General features: G+C 46.3%; 1 protein-coding gene across 4 annotated transcripts in view; it reads left to right on the top strand.

Annotated features, from left to right (window-relative positions):
* The window catches only part of JCAD (junctional cadherin 5 associated), a 78734-nt gene extending 59825 nt beyond the window's left edge, over positions 1 to 18909 (top strand). For 3 of the 4 annotated variants that reach the window (XM_072825553.1, XM_072825552.1, XM_072825554.1), the window contains 2 exons: positions 5491 to 9269; positions 14049 to 18909. In XM_072825553.1, the coding sequence (XP_072681654.1) occupies positions 5491 to 9269; positions 14049 to 14083 (3814 nt within the window). In that variant the 3' untranslated portion in view covers positions 14084 to 18909. The remainder of the gene's footprint in view (positions 1 to 5490; positions 9270 to 14048) is intronic. The other variant, XM_072825555.1, reaches the window with a different exon arrangement.
* Positions 18910 to 21722: the final 2813 nt, after the last annotated feature.

Below are 21722 nucleotides of genomic sequence, written 5' to 3'. Positions count from 1 at the left end.
AGAACTGGGTTCAGGACTTCGTTCATGGAAGAAGGAGGACATCTCTCCCATGCCCACCAGTATCAATGCAGAGCTAGGCTGTAGTGTGCCTGGATGATAACAAGTTTGGTGCAGCTTCTAAGGACCTCGGGGTCCAATAAGAAGACGGCCCTGGGGTGTGTGAAACCATGGTTACAAGTCATGTCAAATATTGTCATTCTATGTAGGCTTTTACTTTTTTTTTTTTTAAAAAGGACACTATTTTCTGTTTTGGTTGAAAGTGAGTCATGAGTGTCTTCTAATTTTTTTCATTATTACCTTTTATACAGCGAATGGGCTTGCCTATTTTCCTTTGGACATGTTGTTTTTCACATGTTCACATTTCAGATATTTTCCAAACAGTTTTTATCAGTTGTCTTGTTGATATCATGTCTCTTCTCTGTGATAAGGCGTGGGGCTGTTAGCAGCCGTAACGTGTGTCTCACCTCTGTTGTGCTTTCCCAGGGGCTCTGTATAAAGACCCTGCTTGTCTATTTGAACTTGTCCACACAATTTATTTGAGCTCTTAGATTCCACTTTGTTTTTCTTATCTTTTTCCCACCCTTTTCCCCACATTAATACGTGTGTTCAGCATGTTTTTGTAAAACGTCCCATTGTTCACTTTTTTAAGATGTAAATTATTAGGACTCATTTTTTTAAAAAGAAAAATTTGATCTCATCTCATTTCCTCAAAGGTATGAGAAAATCTGTTCTTGGCTTTGAAGCCACGTGAGGGAACACACAATTTAATGGAGAATGGACATCACATATCAAAGCCAGTAGATATCCATGCTTGATAACTTGTCTGAGGGAGAACTGTAGCGGAACTATTACCATGTGGAGGCCACTTGAACCTGTCAGAGTCAGGCTCATATTGGGTACAGGATAGATGTTTGTTAAATACGTTCCTTAGCATTTTCAATTATATAGATTATTTAATATTTCTCAGATGACCTGTATTTACCTTAAATTGGGATTTTGGTGTGTTGTACTAATAGAAAAAAGTTGAATCCAGAATGCTTAGCCATTTCAGTTGGCTCCATAGGGCAGTTTTGACAAGGTGAAGGTGATACAATGTAACCTTTTTATGTGGGGAAGAAAATGGATTAGGTCTGACTGTATTCTTGCCCTATTTATGTCATTCTTTATTTGTCTTCTGATCATGCTCGTAGCACGTACATAGACAAATAGCACCTTGGGATTCCAGCCACCTCTTGGCACTTAAGCACACCACATATTTACTGAGAAACCAGAATAATCCACTCGAAATGAGCAAAAGCCACACAATGTGGTTTTTCTTACAAAGTTGAGTGCCCCAGGAAAATGTTTATAGGCCTATAAGCACTAAGAACGGTACTCATTAAAGCCATGTGGTATATAAAGCCCACTCACCATCTGCTGAAGAACAGAGGCAAGAAAGGAGATTCTTTACTCTCTCTTAATTGGGTCTGTGGCAATTGTCACTTCTTACTAAGTTGCAATGTTTAAGTCTTGCCCTTGGACCTGCGTAGAGCCTATGACCCCACAATCAGTTCATCTTCTGGTGTTTCTCAGGACATCTGTGATGGACAGACAGTCACAGAGGACTTACTCCGGGAAAAGCCTGGAGCTTCCAGAGCTCATGCTGGGGACTCGCTGGCTCACCAGGGTAGGGGGTGGGGACCGCGCGAGGAGGGTGGAGATGATGGCTTCCACCTTGACCAGTCCTTATAGAAACTGATCCAAGAAGTGTTCTGCTAAGCATTCAAATCCTAAGTGCTCAAAACAAGATTTTGATAACAACAAAAGCAGCAAGACTGCTGACACTATGTGTAAGTAGCAAATGCAGGGGCACCTGGGGGGCTCAGTCTGTGAAGCATCTGCCTTCAGCTCAGGTCACGATCTCAGGATCCTGGGATTGAGCCCCGAATCAGGCTCCCTGCTCAGTGGGGAGTCTGCTGCTCCCTCTCTTCCTCTCTCTCTTTCAAAAAAATAAATAAAATCTTAAAAAAAGAAAAGTAATAAATGCAGAAGCATTTTGATTGCTCAGTGGCAAATGCTTTACCTCACATTGATTTTAAATATTTTCTGCTTTTTCAACTCATAACTCAGCTTTGCTTTAAGTGGCTGCTTAAAAAGTTATCTGGAGTGGGGATGGGAGCAGGACTTGAGGCAAAAAAGTAATTCCAAAATACTAACTACTACTATTACTACACTAATGATGGCATGCCTTGGAGATGTTGCTGCTTCAGTTACGGATTTTTTGCTTTCCCAATCCATATTAAAGTTACGTGTACACCATACAATAGTCTATTAAATGCACATAGTGTTATGTCTAAATAAGCAGAGTATATACCTCAATTTAAAATATTGCCAAATTGGGGCACCTAGCTGGCTCTGTCGGATAGAGCATGCGACTTTTGATCTCAGAGTTGTGACTTTGAGCCCGGCATTGGGCACAGAGATTACTTAAAAAAATAAACATTAAAAAGTTAAAATATTGCTAAAAATGCTAACCACCATCTGAGCTTTCGGCAAATCATCCTTTTGCTGGAGGAGGATCTTGCCTTGAGGTTGTTAGCTGCTGAAGGTGGGGGTGGCTGTGGCAATTTCTTAAAATAAGACAGCAATGAAATTTGCCACATTGATTGACTCTTCCTTTCATGAACAATTTCTCCGAGAGATGTGATACTTTTTGATAGCATCTGACCCACAGTAGAACTTCTTTCACTGTTGTACTGAATTCTCTCAGACCCTGCTGCTTCTTTATCAACTCAGTTTATATGATATTCTAAATTCTTTATTGTCATTTCAACAATCTTCACGGCATCTTCACCAGGAGCAGATTCCACCTCAAGAAACCACTTTCATTGTTCATCCATAAAAAGCAGCTCCTCATCCATTCAAGTTTTATCACAGGATGGCAGCAATTGAATCTCATCTTCAGACTTCACTTCTAATTCTTGTTCTCTTGCTGTTTCCACCCCATTTGCAATAACTTCTTCCACTGAAGTCTTGTACATTCAATCTGTAAAAAATATAATATCTGTGAAACACAACAAAGTGAGGTATGCCTGTAATGTCATCATCATAAATATTCACTCTTTATTGACCATCCAGGCTCCTTCCTAAAGGACAGCAGCCTCCATCAAGTGTGTTGGGAATGGTCCCCCTTCACCCTGTCCCTGGAGGTTGCTCCCCTGCCTCCCAGGCCTCCCGCTGTTGCCCAGAACCAGTGGCCCCAAAGCTCTTCCTATTCCTACCACCCTCCCTCCATTGTCCATCAGCTGAAAAGTGGGCTGTGTTGTAGAAATCGTTTGGAACCAGAAATGACACCTGAGCACATGAAAAAAAAAAAAAAAAAAAAAAAAAGCTGACCTCACTTGTAATCCATGAAATGCAAATTAAAACCAATCAGAAGTTATTTCCACTTATCTCATAAGGAAACAAATTAATTGTAATAACCAGAGATGGGAAAGGTCTGGCAAGATTGGCTCTCCTCTGCACCACAGGTGGGAAAGTAGATTGGAACCGCTGATCTAAGGGCAGATTTGACAATAGAGATAATATAAAGCCCCTGATCTATTAATTCCTTTTCTAAGGATTTATTCTAAATAACCCGAGACCTGCTTAGTGTTTGCAAGCAATAGCGTTTCTCATAGTGTTTTAGAATGTCATCTACAGAGAGGCCCTTAAAGTAATCCTGTATGTATGATACAATACTATTCATCTGTTAAAATTATTCACTTGAGGAACTTTGCATGACATTGGGAGCTGTGAAATGGAATGGCTACCTGAATGGGCTTTATTTAGGGCCACACTGACTGCAATTTGAAGCTGTCCCTACTAACTTCCAGGCTGTGCAACTTGGGAGAGATGTTAAACCTCTCTATGCCCCAGTCCCTTAAAAGGGAGAACAAACAGTGGAAATACATACAGTTCATTTGGCATCCTTCGCACAGTGCCTGACACAGCATAAGTGCCAAGTGCATGTTACTGTTAAGTGACTTACCATCTGTGCCTCAGTTTCCTCCTTTGTCAAACGGGAATGACAGCAGTACCTGTCTCAGCGGAGTGAGGGTGCGTTAACAAGCAGGAAGCACTTAGATTCCTGGTAGAGAACCAAGGCTTTTCGAAAATCCGCACCCTCACCCACACCAAGACTACGGGATATATATCAAAATAACAGTTTCTGGGTTTTCCAGTGTCATAGCCCTGGTCTCTTGTCACTTAGCAGCTGACTGTTTCTGTGCAGGGTTAACAGGGCTGTTCTGATTTCCTCCTCATCTGCCTTAGAACAGTGATTCTGAACTCTGGATGATGTCGGAATACACTGGGGGTGTGCTGCTTGCTAGACTGGTGGGCCTTGGGCCTTCATATTTTTTAAAGGTTCACAGGGAAATTCTGACGTGTGGCCAGGTGATGGGCAGCAGGCTGGAACCAGGCTGGCATTTGGTGCTACCGTGTCCTGCCTGGCAGGGGGTTCTGGCGCATGGACAGAGCCCCTCTTCTCCGGCTGAGTTTCAAAGTCAGCCCGAGCAATTTTTCCCACATCACCTAAGGTGAGACTCCCCTGGAGTGCTTGCTACGAATGTGGGCACCTGAATCCTAACCCAGACCTACCAAATCTGGATTTTTACCCGAGGGACTTGGTAACGTTTATTTAGTGAGCCCATGGGGAGATTCTTGCCATCAGGGAATCGCAGGAACTCTGATGAAGCCATGGTTCTGTCCAGCTGCACACTGGGCATATCTAAGGTGCCCGAGAAACCCCGATGCCAAGTCTCCTGCCTCTGGGACTCTAGCGTGATGCAGCAGGGATGCTGGCTGGGCCTCAAGACCTGGGAAGTCCCTCTAGAGTCTAACGTGCAGTGATGATTCTCAGAGTGGGGTGCTGGGACCCCCATCGCCTGGGGACGTGTTGGAGATGCATACTGTAGAGTCCGACCTGAAACTGCTGAATCAGAAACTGGGGATGGGAGCAGTCTGTGCCTGAACAACCCTTTCTCGTGATTCCTGCCCATGTTGAGGTTAAGAACCACTGCCCGAGGGTGGGGTTCTAAAAAGCCGGTTCCCAGACAAATTCCCAGGAGACCTCAGTGGTCAGGACTCAGGGGGAGAGTGGACTCCCAGTGGCCCATGACCACACTTTGAGAAATACTACTCTCGAGTTGACCCTTGTTCCCTTGGGCATTTGAACATTATGAGAGCCCTGACATCTCTCAAGTACCACCAATGTCCTGATGTGTTTGTGGGCAGCCTGTTGCTGCCACTCCTAGGCCCTTGGTGGCAAAACACATGGCTGCCTTCCAACCATAATTAGTGGGACATGTTTTCTTTAAAGTCAATAAGTACTTGGGTTGGGAATATATTTTGCAGAAGCACTGACCTGTGTTTGACTGGGAGCACCAGTCAGTCATAGAGCAGACGAAGAAATGCTTCTCCTGCATGGGTCTTCCCCTGCTATAACTTCTGTGCCTGTCTGTTTTGTAGGTTTTACGACCAGCCCGTGCTAAGGTGGTCCTCTCAGCCCCAGACTGCTCACGACCACGCCTACTGGAGAAGAAGAGGACAGGAGGTTGGTGGCTTCCTGGGCCCAAGGGACCGAGAAGACCTGGAGGGCAGAGGAATGGCCCAAGCCCACAGTCTGCCTGTCCACATGAGGGAGGGTCCATGGGAAGTTGGAGGAAGGACAGAGAATGTGATGAAGAAGGCAGTTTGGGAAGAAGAGCTGAGAATGGCAGCACCTGCCAAGTGGCAGACTATAAGCCTTGAGAGCTGGCACCAGCCAAGGAAGTTAGGGAGGCAGATGTCTGATGGTGACGGGGAGAGACTGTTTCAAGATCTGTACCCATTCATGCAAGGAGAACAGGTGCTGAATTCTCAAAGCAAAGGGAAATCCCAGTCCTTGCCCAGGGTTCTTTCCCCCGAGGGCCTGAGTTGCATGGAGATTCCCATTCCACTGAATGATGGACATTTTCCAAGTGTTCCTAAAATGCCATTTTACCCTCCAAATTGTGCCCCCAATTTGGAATCCACAAGGAACCTCGAGAAGAGTGGCTCCTCAGCCCCTTTGCCCCGGCCCAAGTTTGGGAGACCCCTCAAGCCTCCGTCCTACGACTCTCACCAGAACTCCCGAGTGGGCATGGAGAGCAGCGACTCTCCGGATGGTCAGCAGGCAGACCTGTGCGCCTCCTACCTGAGCAGAGCTAACGAGCCCAGGCTGGAGCTATGTGCGTCCGACTCCGGCTTAGAGCCTCCGGTGTACGTGCCCCCGCCGTCGTACAGGTCACCGCTGCAGCACATCACCAACCCCTACGGGGACGACGCGGCCCCCAGGCCCGTGTGCGCTGGGCCCCGTCAACAGCAGCATCCCGCGGAGGTGCCCAGTGCCGGGGGTCAGCCTCCTTCCAGGCCGCTGGGAACCGGGACCGAGTATGGTGCGAGCCCGCGCTCTCCTCGAGCCTTCCCTCTACAGCCCCGGCCAACCACCGCTTATGACAGCTCTGTCCTGTATATTCCCTTTGACGATCCCCGGATACGACATTTTAAACTAGCCCAGCCCCAGGGTTTCCATCCAGAAACACAGGCTGCTGAGATGTTGTACAGCTCGAGTCCGGGTACTGCCCCAGCACCTGCTCATGGCAACAGTCAACAGGACGGCGCCGTCTTGAGCCCACGGAGCGTGAGGACCCCACCAGGCAACGCCAGCAGCTCCGCCCCAGCCAGTCCTGGTCCCCGGTGGCTATGGGGCCATCTCCCCGGGGATGCAGAGAATGGCAGCTTTCCTGACCAAAGAGACCATGGTGCTGTGAGAGGACAGTGGCCTGCCGTGGGTGGCAGCCCGCGTGGCCACCCAGAAGGCCCGGCCCCCTCCCCAGGCCCGCAGGGTGAGAGTACCTGCGAAACTCGAACCACGCTCAAGAAGTTTGAAACTGGGATTCAGACCAAGAAAAGTTCAAAGAAAAAAATGAACGAGACGATATTTTGTTTGGTTTCCATCCCAGTTAAATCCGAATCACATCTGCCAGATATAGATACGAACAACAATGACTTAAAACAGAGCTCTGATAAAAAGAATAGGCTTGATAAGAGCCCGGCTTTGCAAGAACAAAGTCTGCTGAGCATGTCTTCCACGGACCTGGAGCTGCAAGCTCTCACAGGAAGTATGGTTGGGAGAACAGAGTTCCAGAAACAAGATCTGGGGGAACCAGAAGAAGGGAAACAAACAAATGACCTCAGATTCCTTCACCCTACAAAGCACAGAGAGCTCAAGTATTCTGGCTCATGGCCAGGGCACCAGTACAGAGATCAGCAAACACAAACCACTTTCACCGAGGACTCCAAAAGCCCTCTGCCCCTCCCATGCGAGAAGCCGGGAGGGTCCCCAAAAGCAGTACTGACACCCAGATTTTCAGACCCCATTGCCTCTGAAGCTCACCTGCCTGGGGTGTTAGCTTCCAGCCACCAGAGCCAGAGGCCACATGCTCATCACCTGAAAGGTCAGATGTCCCTCAGCCCCTCCAGCAACAGCGCTTTCTCGAAGACTTCCTCCTGCATAAGCCATGCACCTGTTCTGAAAGCAGGGCCCACTCAGCCGTGCGTGGATGGCCGCGGCCGTGACGCCAGCCCTGTGCCCCGGGGCGAGGTGGTGAAGGGGGAGACCACCGGCCCCTGCAATAGTCAGCAGCTCTTTGGCCAGTTTCTCCTGAAGCCAGTGAGCCGGCGTCCCTGGGATTTGATAAGCCAGCTGGAAAGTTTTAACAAGGAGCTTCAGGAGGAGGAGGAGAGCAGTCACAGTGGCAGTGGCAGGAGCAGCGAGGACAGTGACACGGAGTGGCAGTGTGAAGGCCACGTGGACACCACCGCCAAGAGCCGGGGCTTGGGTGAGGCAGGCCAGGTACAGAGAGCTGAGGCTGCCCTAGGGAGGCTGGCACCCGAGGAGCCCGGGCCCAGGTCGGGAAGAGTGAAGAGTAAGTCTGAGAGCTGGAGCGAGGAGCAGAAGCTGGGCCGGCCCCACGTCCCGCCTTGGTCCCTGGGCCCCGTGACGGTGGTAGGCGGAAGGGCTGCGGCCTCACTGTCTCCACGCACCAGCCCGGTCACCGAGAACAGAGACCAGGAGGCCGAGCACAGGATGAACCAGCCAGCAGTCAGCCTGGGTCCTGTGAACGCAGTGACGTCCTCTAAGTCCAGTGACACGAAGCCAGTGCTCTCGTCTGAGCCAGCTGAGCTGAGGCAGCCCGGGGAAAGTCAGGAGCTGCCCGGCATGTCCATTTCTGGTGGGCCAGGTGCAGCAGCCCCTCGGAAGGCTGGTGGTGGAGGGGAGCAGGGCCCGCGGCTCCCACTCTTTCTTGCCAGCAAAGCCCGAGGACTGTCGGCCCCAGACTTGAGGTCTGTGGGGCTGCTACCTGCACCAGAGCGGAGTGCTGAGAAGTCAGATGGCTCTTTAGGGGAAGCGAGTGCCATAGAAATCCCCCCAAATGAATCCCTGCAAGCAAGGGCTGCAAGGATCCTGGGCATCGAGGTGGCCGTGGAGTCCCTACTGCCAGGTGCCCAGAGAACAGGGCAGAATGAGCACCCTGAGCCCGATGGAAGTGTCTGCGGGCCAGAGGCCCCCAGGAAGGAGGCTGCATCCAGCTCAGCGCAGCCAGATGACCCCGCGGTGTCCACGGACGCCTTCTATGGCAGGAGGAAGTGTGGCTGGACTGAAAGCCCTCTCTTTGTAGGGGAAAGGGATGGTGCCCGTCGGGTTGCCCCGACCAGTGAGCACGTGAGCGTGGACAGGACTGTCCCCAGCAAGGTCCCCAGTCCTGAGCCTCAGCCCAGGCCCCAGGAGTTCACATCCTGCGATCACAGGGACACGGAGACAAAACCACCCTTCAGGTCCACTCTGTTCCACTTTATAGAAAGGACCCCGAGCGTGGCAGGCGCAGAAAAGAGGCTCAGAAGCACTTCCAAAGTGATCGAAAGTTTACAAGAGAAACTGGCCTCCCCCCCTCGGAGAGCAGACCCCGACCGCCTGATGAGGATGAAGGAGGTAAGCTCTGTGTCTCGGATGAGGCTCCTGAGTTCCCGGAGCGCCGACTCCGTGGAGGAGGCCGAGGACCTGAAGGCCGAGAGGGTGCCACCCGGAGGCCCGGTATCTCCAAATGCGGGGGACCTGAGGGTCGGGCACCCCCTCCCTGTCTCCAAGGGGGCCCCCTCGCTGGAAGAAGACGGGCATCCAGCAGCACAGAGAGAGAAGACTGTCCAGCAGGACTTCTGGTGCCCAGGTGAGGAGGCAGGCCGCAGGCAGGGCTCAGTATTAATTTGATGGTCTTAGAGTATAAAAAACACCAGGTTGGGGATGCCTGGATGGCTCAGTGGTTGAGCTCTGCTGTCAGCTCAGGCAGTGATCCCAGGGTTCTGGGATTGAGCCCTGCATGGGCTCCCTGCTCAGTGGAGGGTCTGCTTCTCTCTTGATCTGCCCCCCACCCCTCCACACCTCACATTCTCATTCTCTCTTCCTCCCTCTCTCTCTCTCTTTCTCTCTCTCTCAAATAAATAAAATCTTAAAAAACAAAAAGCAAAAACAAAAATACCAGGTTGTCAGATGATGAAAATCCTGTATTGGTAAAGCTGAGTTTGTCAATTATCATTACCAGAAGATTCTTCATTTTACAAAGAGTCATCCAGAAGCTTTCCTTAAAAATCAGTATCCCGTGGTACATCATAAATGATTATGTCTTTATGGAAATTACCTATGCAAACAATTATATACAATTATCTGTATAAATAAATCTTGGGTCCCTGACTGTGAAGAGGTAAATCAGTAAAGTATCCCAGCTTTGGTGCCACCCCTTGATGAACCTTGTAGAGACCGTGCCGCACATGCTCTGCACTCTCTCCCAAACAACATTCACCTGGACCACCTGCGTGTTCTTTATTAACCTAATAAGAAAGAGATACCCAGATAATTAAATAAACTACCCAGCCGGACTGCTGTGTCTTACACCGAACCTTCCAAAGTCCTTTGTCCCATTTTATCTGTTTTTGCTACCACACCATTTATGAAACTTTAAAAAGGTTTAGTAGATAGAAGGAACAGTTTGCACTTTCTCAGCACCCCACCCCTAAAAGTTTCACCCATTAGCTCTGTCCCATAAGGTCTCCTAAGGTCTGAGGGCTAAGCCCAGGACAGAGGGCACCCTTTGGCCTTTGGGCCTCTCCCTTCTGTCACCTTAATGCCTTCAGAGCTGCTCCAGGTCAAACCACCAGGCAGGTTATCAGGGGCAGCAACGGGGATTGTCCCCAAACAGTCTCACCCTCTCAGCTCTGATGCAGACAGGCATCTCCATTTCCAGCATTTTCTTCAGAGGCTGGGCAATTAGAAATCATTTATGCTAGCACTGATTAGAAAGAAGAGTGGAGGTATATGTCAGAAGGCCTGCATCATAAACCACACACAGGGAGGGACCTCAAATCATTCATTTAGACCTTTTTACAGCAAGGGGGAAACTGCCCTTGTGTGTGTGACCATGCTGACCCTGGGCCCCCAGCCCCCCTCCTGAGGCAACCCCCAGTGGGGCAGCACCCCTACTCCCTCTTCTCTGTCAATGGACAAGATTACTTGTTTCAGCTAAAAAAATCCAGAATTTTTGTTCTGCAAAACATCCACATGGCACTTTTTAAATTTTCCCACGAATGCAGTATGATTCTTAGGAGTGTTGGCCAGTGTTGCTCAGTTCCTTACACAAAATACATTATTGAAATAACCCATTTGTCAGGGCCCTCTTGGATCATCTGACTTGATAAAGGTCTTTGCCAAGAGAACACTAAGATGTGGAACTCTTGCCATAATGGTGGAGAAAAAGTGTTATACGACCCATTTTTTGAGCTGTTGGGATTAGTCTTCAGCTCTAATAAATGGGTCCTCTCTCCTCCCATGCAAAATATGCCCACTCGCTTTTGAGTGTGAGTTAAAATGAGTTTCTTCATCAGTCTGGTCTCATCCTGAAGATTGTAAGGATTTTTAAATGAGGCAAATCCTGTTACCAGTTTGTCAAGATTTCTCTTTCTCAGTTCATGGCCACATATTTCAGGGAATGTTTTATGACACGAAACTTCTAGTTCAATAAAGCACTCCCTCAATTTTTAGCTCATTTGGCATGTGAAGAGGGTTTAGATCATTCGGTACGTGAAGAGGGTTGGACAGGTATCTGCAAACATGTAGGTAATGCCAATTTTAATGTTAACCACTAGGAACACCTCTTCCATTACTTTTTTTTTTTTTTTTTTAACTGTAGTTACTGGGCAGCCCAGGTGGCTCAGTGGTTTAGTGACACCTTCAGCCCAGGGTGTGATCCTGGAGACCCGGGATCTAGTCGCAGATCAGGCTCCCTGCATGGAGCCTGCTTCTCCCTCTGCCTGTGTCTCTGCCTCTCTCTCTCTCTTTCTCTCTCTCTCTGTGTGTGTGTGTGTGTGTGTGTGTGTGTTTCTCATGAACAAATAAAATCTATAAAAAATAAAAAATAAACTGTAGTTACTGACATTTAGTAGATATTTTTTTCCCTCTTCTCCATCTGATGCATTCATTAATACATAATAAAGTGACCACAAATCTAAAGGCAGAGAGCTGCTCATGATGCACACAGTCCCCTCCGGCACTCTTAAATAATGGCAGAGCAGGACACCATTAGGGACAATTTCATTCAGGAAGAGGAGCTCGGGTGCACCTCCTTCATGTGATGGTCACCAGGCGTATCCAGAATCATTTTGAGAGGAATGTGGATCATATGACTATGACAGTCAAACTTGAGATATCTTACCTTCTCCTCACTGTTGCTTCACAAGTGAGAATAAAGCCTTGTTGCTTTTTTTGCTGATAAACTCTGGGACATGTTTTTTTCTTGATATAGTTTATCATTTTATACATAAGAATCAACATCTCCATCCCCCAACCCACCCCTGCCCCTGTCATCCCAGTGTGTAGGAACCACTTCACTATTCCCGAATTCACAGCCCACTTAGAATTCAGTTTATGCCACCGTATATCTAACCCCCACCCAGTATACACACATGCACATGCCCTTCCACATGCAGTGATCCTTGAAGGTGGTCCTTTCAGCTGATAACTTTTTAGTGGTCTTTTGGGCCTCTGGCTAAGAAGTCAGCACTTCAAAACTTAACTCAGGTGACAAAATGCCATCTCTGTTAGATGGATCGTGTTCCAGTTTGGAAGTGTAATCTTAGGAACTGGTAGTGTTCAGAACCCTGGTTCTGTCAACCTCCATGGCATACTCTATCCATCTGGGTGCAGGAGGAGAACAAGGAGAGACTGCTTTGGGCCCAAAGGGGTGCAACTTGGGAGGGTGTGAGATGCCAAGCAATGCCACTCGTGCGAAGGCTGGATGTAGCTCTCCCGCATGTTGATGCACAAAACACCCACAAGGGCAGGCCTTAGTGTGTTGTCTCTACCCGAAATCCTGCCCACTGGAACCAGGATTCTCACTACTCAGAGTAGCCTCTCTGTCCTCTAGATCTCCACATGCCAGGATGGTAGCTCCTGGTCATATGTGGGGCCTTGAGCATTTGAAATGGGGCTTATCCAAACTGAGGTGTGCTGCAAGTGTAAAATACATACCAGAGTTCAAAGACTTAGGATTAAAAAAAATATTTTTTTAAGTTTCTCAATTTTTATATTGATCACCTGTTGAAATAATAATAATTTGGATGTATTTGGTTAAATAGAATATATTATTAAAATTAATTTCACCTGTTCCCTTTTACTTGCTTTATCACACCTTCTAGATAATTTAAAATAATGTTATGTGGTTCACATTATATTTTTATTGGACCTACACTGTCTGTGATTGGCAGAAGGAGCCCATTGTTCTACAGAGTTCTTTCCCTGGCTCCGGGCCGTTAGCTGCATCAATAGGGCTGTGGGGTGTGAACTTGTTCTGCAGAGGTGTCCCCCTGTACCTGGCCCGAGGTGAATTGCTCGGTGCCCACTGGATGTAACCTATGCTCAATAGATGCTCAGCGTCTTTCTGGCCTCTCACCGGCTGGAAGTGACCACCCCCCGTCATCTCCAGCAGAGAAAAAACTGTTCTTGCTCAGAGGAGTTCCCCCTCCAAATCCACACACAATGAGGCTGACTGAGCACAAAAATGTAGCGCTCAGCTGTTCATATCGGATGTTATCACACTGGGTGTTGCTGAGTGTAAAAAATCAGAAGGCAGCCAACCCACTTGAGCTCCACTTGCTTTTAGCCACGCGGGCACTTGGTGCAGCAAATCACATTTGGGGAGGAGCAGGCTGCTTGCTTTTCCTAAATGCAGGCACTGTTGTCCTATTTGGTTTGTAATGTCTGACTCAGCGCTGTAAGCATGGTCTTAGCCATCACAGGTGTGTCGTCTGGATAGTAAGCGTATCATGGCTAAGCTGAGACTGTGTTAGCATAGGGCGTTTTGCTGCTGGAGAAATTGGGATCGGTACGGCCTTCGTATTGCACAGTTGTCCAGGCACATTTAAGAAGAAATCGTTTTACAATAGTTTTTATAGCTGTCAAATTGTACCAATCCTAGATTTCGTGTTTTCTTTTTTTTTTTTATGATTTTATTTATTTGAGGGAGAGAGAGAGAGAATGAGTAAGGAATGGGGCAGAGGGAGAGGGCGAAGCAGGCTTCCCTCTGACCCGGGAGCCTGATGCAGGTCTCGATCCCAGGATGCAGAGGTTATGACCTGGGCTGAAGGCAGACACTCAACCACTGAGCCACCCAGGTGCCCTACTAGTGTTACATTTAAAGTTGAATGATGTCCCATTTCTCTGATTAGGTAGTGACCAATGTACCAATTGTACAATGTACAATGACCAATACAGTGCCCTTTTAAAACAGCCTTTTGATGATAGTTTCTTACTCCTCAGTGAAAACCATATTGTTTAAATGTCTAAGCGTTCACTTTACACCTGTGAATTTTGTTCCCTCAAAATATCTATTTATGTTTGAGGATTGAACAGAAAACACTCTAATTGAATATACCACTAATTTTTTTTTTCTCTTTTATAGATTCGTATGACCCTAGCAGAGTGGAGAGGGTGTGAGGAGATGCCAGTGAAGCACCGGATCGCTAGAGTTTACTAACTGCGTGTCCTCTTGTTTGGCCTGTCCGCCCTGCCTGCCCGTGTGTTGGCTGGTGCCTGCTGGCTTGTACTGTACTGTCGCATCCTCTACCACTGCCACCAAGAAACTCGCCATCCCTCCAGAATCACTTTGTGGAAATAAAGCATTAGTCTATTGAAACCATCTGTTTTTATAATATGAAGAGTTAATGCCTGTATGTAGAGAGGAGTTGCATAAACTCTCCTTAGTGATGGATTTAGCCAAGCTGGTAAATAGTTTGGTGTTAATCTGGTTCCATGTAAAATTCAAACGGGAATGGTTTTGAAGGGACTGTGAATGTCATTAATTCCCCTTTGCATCTCCATAGCCTGTGGCCCATGCTCGTGTTAAGGAGTTTGGGACTTGGGCCAACTGCCCGGCATTCCAGCACTTTGAGTTTAGGGGAAATGGGATGAATCTATATGCCCGTTTCTAATCAATTTGGCCTTCTGCTGCTGCAAGTAACTCTATTTGTAAGTAACTTGCCATCAGAGAATAAAAGCAATATCTTTTAAGTTTCTAAAAGATTAAAAATTGTACCATAATGTATTCAGAGTATTATTTATCTGGCGATGAAATACTTTGATCATTCGCAAACATGCCATCGTCTGCTTTGCCCTCAGTATTATCTATTTTTATGTTCTGTATGGATGTTTAGAAATTCTTTATATGAAAAGTAATTGCTGGTTTAAAATAGACCATTTTAACAAAGTAACTATATTTCTTTTTACAAAAATGCTATTTTTCTATGATGTAAACAATTATGAGGTGGCAGATTTTTAAGGAAGTATTATTTTATTTAAGAGTCTGTATCCCTTTGTGTGAGAGGAACCCAGAAAGGGTTCACATTTGCTTTAAAGCACACACCCCTTACCCCTTCACAGCTCAGCTACTTTTATGTTATCTTAAAAAAAGATGTCAATATAGACATTGTATTACAGGGTTAATAAAATGAACTTTTCACAAAGATGCTTTCGCAAATGTAGCTGTAAGGTTATATTTGAAAATAACCCTCTCAAAACCAGCCAACATCCTTACAACTATTTTTGCTGCCATATCCACTAGAATTACCAAAAAACATAGTTTCATCTCGGTATGTCTGTGGGGATCTCCCCTGAGACGATACTTTCCACTGCCCCCTGCCCCGTTTATGAAATACTGTATTTTTATCTAGAATGATCCTTAATTATTAGTCTCTGCATATTTTTTAAAAGTGCTAGAGACATTATATATATGCCAATACAAAAGTACTACGAGGCCTATGTATTCTACTGTGTTTACTATTGCAGTAGCCTGCACAAATTTTAAGCATTTTTATGCATTTGTCCCTTCTTTCTAAGTAGGGTATCTTGTTAGCTAACACTTCCTGAATGGTTTCTTGTCGCCTTCCTTCCTCTTTCCTTCCTTCCCTCTCTCTTTTTTGAGAAACCACCTTCTCTATTTTTAGATGTTTCAAATTCCTAAAATGTAAATTGTTGGGTGGTCTGCAATTTGGCCTGCAAACAACTCCAACTGGGCTTTCATGGCCCATTTTTATCTGTACCATATGATTTTATTTCATAAAAACTTCATGTATTTGGACTATAATAAACAACACAGAATCTAAGTAGTTCTGAACAGTTGTTTCAAATACACTTATCTGCATTCTTGGTCCTTACCTCTCTTATGCAGTCTTCTATTACTTGTTTCCAGATTTTGGCTCTTGTGAAAAGTTGTACTAGGCTCTTGCTTTCCCAGCAAATGAGATGGGCCAAGTCTTAGCATTAGGAATGGCGGAAACTTTTTCCCCAGGAAAAGTTTAATAGGGAAGAGGTCAGTTACTCTAATAGTTGGTGAATCACTCAAGTCATCTGCTAAAACCAAATGAGGGTGGCTACCTGGAGGTCTTTGTGGGGTGTGCTTCCCTCCTTAAATTACAAATGGAAGAAGGTGAGGTGTACATATATGTATGTATGTACACATATAGAAACATACATATATACATGTCTATTAACTCTACTCTGACTTCTTAAATTTGTTGATCCCATCTAAAAACTTCTTTAAATGAAAGTAATCAAATTTTAGCTTATTCCTCAAGAGAAAGAAAAGGATCCTGAAGAGAAAAAAACATGGTAACCTATGTATACCACAAAGCAATATAATGATGGTCTTCTGGTTTTTATTCTAAATTGTACCATCTTTCTGAAACCTTCTGAATTTTGTTGAAATTATCAGTATTTCTACTTTGAACCTTAATTTCTGGACTTAAGCCTGTATATAAATCTTTTTGGTGTGTGTTGGGGGATAACTTTGACAATTAGAGTTTTAAGCTTGCACATTCTGAGGTAAATAATACATCCTGTAATCCAAAATAGCTTTCCCAGAAGTTTTGAACTTAATGCTAATTATTATTTTATTATTACTACTTCTGATGCATATATAACTCTCCATTATTATTTGTGGCCTGAAAAAAAAAAGTTCTCTTGTCTTTGTCATTGTTTTCTCATATGTATGCTAACTGTTGGTGTTTCATGATTTTGGGCTTATGAAATTAAAAGTTCTACCTTTGACCATTTGGACTAAACATTACATGAGGAATTGCCTATGAAATTTATTTGTATTTTTTGATTTGCAAAAGAAGGGAAAGAGAACATGTTGGTAATTTGGCTCTAATTACCTTTCTTTGAAGAAAATTTTCAGGTTGCCAAAAACCAGGTATCTTCATTATCATTTTCGACCTCAGGTGTCTGTGGATTGCAGGAACCTGCCCACTAAGGGGGGTGCAGTTCTTGGCGCATGTCTGCAGAACTCTGTTCCATGCTGCCTGTCACATGGAATTCTTTAAAAGTCCCTGAAAATGCATCTACTCTTGGAGATCCTGGTTTCCTTACTAGAATTGTAGGTTAGGGTTTTGATCCATGGGCAAATTCTAAGTAGAACTTTTTCTATCCTCTTTGACTGTTGGTTGGAGTGTTTCTGTTCATGGAAGTTCCTATGCGTAAACTCAGATGACTCTGGAACTAGCCCCTGACCGCTTTTTGCCACAGCAGGATGACTGACTCTGGTGGCAGCTTGGCTTTGGGCTTTGGAGGAGGAAGGGTGAAGCTGACCTGCTGTTGACACGACTGCTTCCCAGCTCAGAGCAGAAAGAACCGATGGAAAATATGATGAGGCCACCACTTCGTCTGGGACCCCCCGCCAAAGACTGTGTTTGTGTGTCTTGGCTGTTTTGCTTTGTTTTGTTTTGTTTAAAATGATGAAGTAGGACACAATTAAGTGTCAGGTTAGCAGCTCTTGGAAAGTGACCAGTAGAGCAGAGTTCCCACTCTCTAAATAGCCGGGCTTAGAGAAACACTCTCAGTATTCTAAGTGCTGGTGAGCAGTTGCTGCAGTGTTTGGGCCATTTTCTGCAGATCCATCTGTGCTAGAGGGATGGAAGCAGGGGTGGGAGTGAGTCTCAGGCTGCTCTTGCACGCCTGGGGGATTTTCACATTTGCTTTTTCTTTTGTTTTTAACTGCAGATTCTGTACATCTGTTTGTGGGAGGAGAGTTGCTACTCAGGACAGGATTTAAGAGACAGATTCCAAGTGACCTTTAAGAGTGCATGGTGGGAGGTCCTGTTCCAGGAGTGTGGGTTGGTCCACTCTGGGACCCACCAAGCGAAGAAGGAGGGGATGGTAAAATAAGCTTAAAAAGAGAGAATAGGTCCCCAGCCTTCACATTTTGTTGAAAGAAAGAAAGAAAGAAAGAAAGAAAGAAAGAAAAAAGAAAGTGGTTAAGAATACAATCCAGATTGAGATCTCATAAAAAGGTCAATATGGTCTAACCAACTGCCCATTGAAACAGTCCTTGGGTTCATCAGCAGTGCGGAGAGGTGGGCAGAGTGCCTGCAGATTCCTGGCTTTGACTTTTGAGAGCCCCTGTCACACTTGTATTTGTTACAGAAGACAGGGAGGGCCTTGTTCTGTGGCCTCTGCTCAGTGATTGAAATTTGAACCCAAATTGTCCAACCATTCGTCCCATTGCCTTGATTGGGGGGGTGAGGAGGAAGCTCTCCCCATAAGATGACCCATCCCTGCTTCCATACAGAAGCCAGGTCTGCTGGGGCTTGCAGCAAAGCCGAAGGAGCAAGACTTCTCTCTCCTGCTATCCTTCAGCCCACCCTGTGGCAGGGCCAACACGTGTGACACTCCCTGTCACAGCAAGAGCGAGACAAAGGCAAGTCAAGTTGAGAAGCATATGGCAGAAATTAGAAATGAAAACCATATGTCCCAGCCAGAGAGAAAAGCAGTAACCTACAGATTATAAAAATCAACGAATTACTCTCCCACTTGGGGCAGCTGAAATTTGAGCCCTCACACTACACTCGGATGTGTCAGGAAAGCTAGGCAGAGGGATCTCAAAAAACAAATATATAAATAAATAAATGAATAAATAAACTTCCAAAATGTGGTGAAAACAAGGCTCTGTAACCCCATAGAAACTTTGCTCATCATTTCTTTGAGTACCACTGATACGTAAGGCAGGTGGAGAGGATTCCAGGAAAAGACACACCTGGTAATGGCCAATCACCAGCTGCGAGTCGTCGCCCTCCCCCCCCCCCCCATCAAGCAGCACCAGAGGCCTTAATGTGACTAACGGTGGAGATGGGTAGAGTAGTCATGCCCACAGGGCACAGATGAATGTCTTCCAGGAGCTCTTGTATCTCTGCACAATGTAAAGACTTGCTATTTCAGGATGGTTGACCTGCTCGTAGCACACATATTCCAAATAAACATTTTGCATGGAAGTACCTCTGTCCGTTGTCTTTGGCTGTGAGAGCAGGAGCTGCCCTGTGAGCCCTTCAAGGCTGGTCCTCAGAGGGACAGACTGCTGCTGCTCAGATGCCGTAATATGGGGACCGGTGGTCCCAGGAGGTCCAGCACCTTTTGGCCTCCACCACGTATTTCCTGGGTGTTTAAGCAACTCTGACATCTACCCTGCAAAGACTCACTACAGGGTGGAAAGAGGCCTTTGGTCAATTTGGGGACTGGGTTTGAGTTTGGGCTCCATTATTAGCCAAGTGGTCTTGCCCATGTCCCATTCCTGGCTTCTGTTTTCCCCACGCACCTCTCCTACTCCTTGAATATAATAAGACCCAAGCATCTAGAAAAGCCCATGTTGTGGGTGTCCAATGAATGGAAAATGGAGGTTGACCTGTGCCGTACAGGGTAAGGGGAAACTGTCTGGGAGCTTGTAGGTTTTGAAAGCCAGGCCGTCATTCTCTTACAGGGATTCACCTCCTTGTTTCTAGTATCCCAGTTCCGGAAGCAGATGCAATTTCGGCACCGCATCATGCTCTCCACTTATTTCTAGTAGCCCAGGAAACCTAGAAGCAGTTGTGTCTGAGTTTAAAAAAATAGATTTGGTCCTTCTTTCAGCTTAAGCCCCCTCTCTTCCTCATTTGCTTCTGGAGACTTGTCCTCATTCCTTCTGAGTCTCCACATGTGTGGGTCTCCATGCTCGAGGGTTCCCAGGCCCTCTCAATAGTCTGAAATTTCAAATCATGTTCAAATGCGGGTTTTAAAGTAAGAGCTATTTCCAGTTGGTTGGTAATTGAATCCGCATAAGAAAATAAAACTGAAAAAGAAGTCCCTTGACCAAATTAATGCTGTAAGATGAAACACACAGCCTAGGAATCGGGGGACCTGTCCGGGCCCAGCTCTGCATGAACTAGCTGTGACTCCGGCCACCTCCCCTGCTCTCCCTGGAACACTTGACAAGTGGAGAAGTGGGATTGAACTAAATTAACTGGTTTCTTCCAATTCTAATATTATGTAGTTATTTTTTGGCAAAATTGGAAGTCCATAGGGTCTTTGTCCTGCCAGAAGGGTCCAAGAGTAAAATAATGTGAAAACCACTGTACAGGCCTGAGGACCGACCGGGTCATCGCTGGGTAGGGAGCCCTGCCATTATTTCTTTCACCAGGGTGGTCCTTTCCCCATTCCAATAACTTATCATACTTCTCTCCCCCTTCTCATAGTTTGGGACCAGCCAAGAGACTGACAATATTGAATTCTCCCAAACATATTTTTCTTATGTGAGAGCAGGGCACTGGGTGTTTATGGGCCTGGCTGGCAGCCCAAAGCATTCATCTACAGCGTCTGCACAGAGCACTTTTCTCACAATTGGCTTGCTCGGGGTCCTTTTAAATGCACTTAGGTTTGGAGATATGTGTGACTTACCAGCTAAGTTGGCCTCTCTGCTTCAGTCCTCCACAGAAATCTTTCCCAAGGGGGTCAGCTTGTGTCCCACAGGCTGGAAATGCTGTCAAATCACCCAGAAGTCAGCATTTGGGAGACAACAACTCCATGGAACCCTGGGAGCATCGGCTCTCCACGTCTAGCGGGGCCACTGGTTTGGTTTCAGCAGGATAGTCTCACTTTTCTTGACGTGAGAGATTTGTGCCGGATCACGTGCAGACTCCACTGGCTTCCTCTTTGGGCTACTTCCCTGTGTCCTATGCTCCCACGGCCTTAACTGTGGCTGGGGTTTTTGTTTGTTTGTTTTTAAATAAAGGTTTTATTTATTTATGAAAGAGAGAGGCAGAGACACAGGCGAGGAAGAACCAGGCTCCATGCAAAGAGCCTGATGTGGGACTCGATCCTGGAACTCCAGGATCATGCCCTGAGCCAAAGGCCGGCACTCAACCACTGAGCCACCCAGGCATCCCTGTTTTGTTTTGTTTTGTTTTTTAACCTAGCCTAACCCTACTGGTGTTTCTCCAGCCATGACAGCAGGGTCAACTTGTGGAGATTTAAACCCAAATGTTCATTTATCTAGAATTTCTTTTGAGTGTTTAAAATAAAATGCTCGGGGCACCTGGGTGGCTCAGTGGTTGAGCATCTGCCTCTGGCTCAGGTCGTGGTACCGGGGTCCTGGGATCGAGTTCCACACTGGGCTCCCCGCAGGGAGCCTGCTTCTCCCTCTGCCTGTGTCTCTGCCTCCCTGTGTGTCTCTCATGAATAAATACATAAAATCTTTAAAAAAAATAAAATAAAATGCTCAACACGGAGATGAAGGGAAGACAAGGAAACAAACATTGTTAGGTCCCTGTGGTGCACCAGGTATGTTGTATGCATGGACTAATTTAATGCCTGTCACTCTACAAAAGATAAACAGAAACAGAGAAGGGGAGGCAAAAACTTGAAGCATGTGGCTAGCAGTAGAGCAGGGATTCAAACCGATTTCTCTACCCTAAAGTCCATGCTGCTCACCTTAGCTTGCTGCATCCCAGGAGGATGGACAATGATCTTCCAGCTAGGAAATTCAAGGATAACAGTTTACATTACTAAATACATTTGTTATGATCAGATTCAGCTGCTTACATCAAAAAATTAGAAACAACAGTGACCTAATGAGATGGAAGCTCATTTCTCTCACATTTCAAAGGAACCAGAGGGTTCAGGGCGAGAGTGTCAGGAATGAAGGATATTTGGAAGAAAGACAGGGACAAAAGGAAACCACCCTTTAAAGGATTTTACACCACCCGGCAAGGAGCCCTCCACCCTTTCCCACATGATAGGTAGATGATAAAAACCTGATTGAGTGACAGGCTCATGG

This window comes from Canis lupus, chromosome 5, assembly GCF_048164855.1.
Source record: "Canis lupus baileyi chromosome 5, mCanLup2.hap1, whole genome shotgun sequence".
Lineage (NCBI taxonomy): Eukaryota > Metazoa > Chordata > Mammalia > Carnivora > Canidae > Canis > Canis lupus.
Note: the sequence above shows the minus strand (reverse complement) of the source record. Positions and strands in the feature narration are given on the sequence as shown.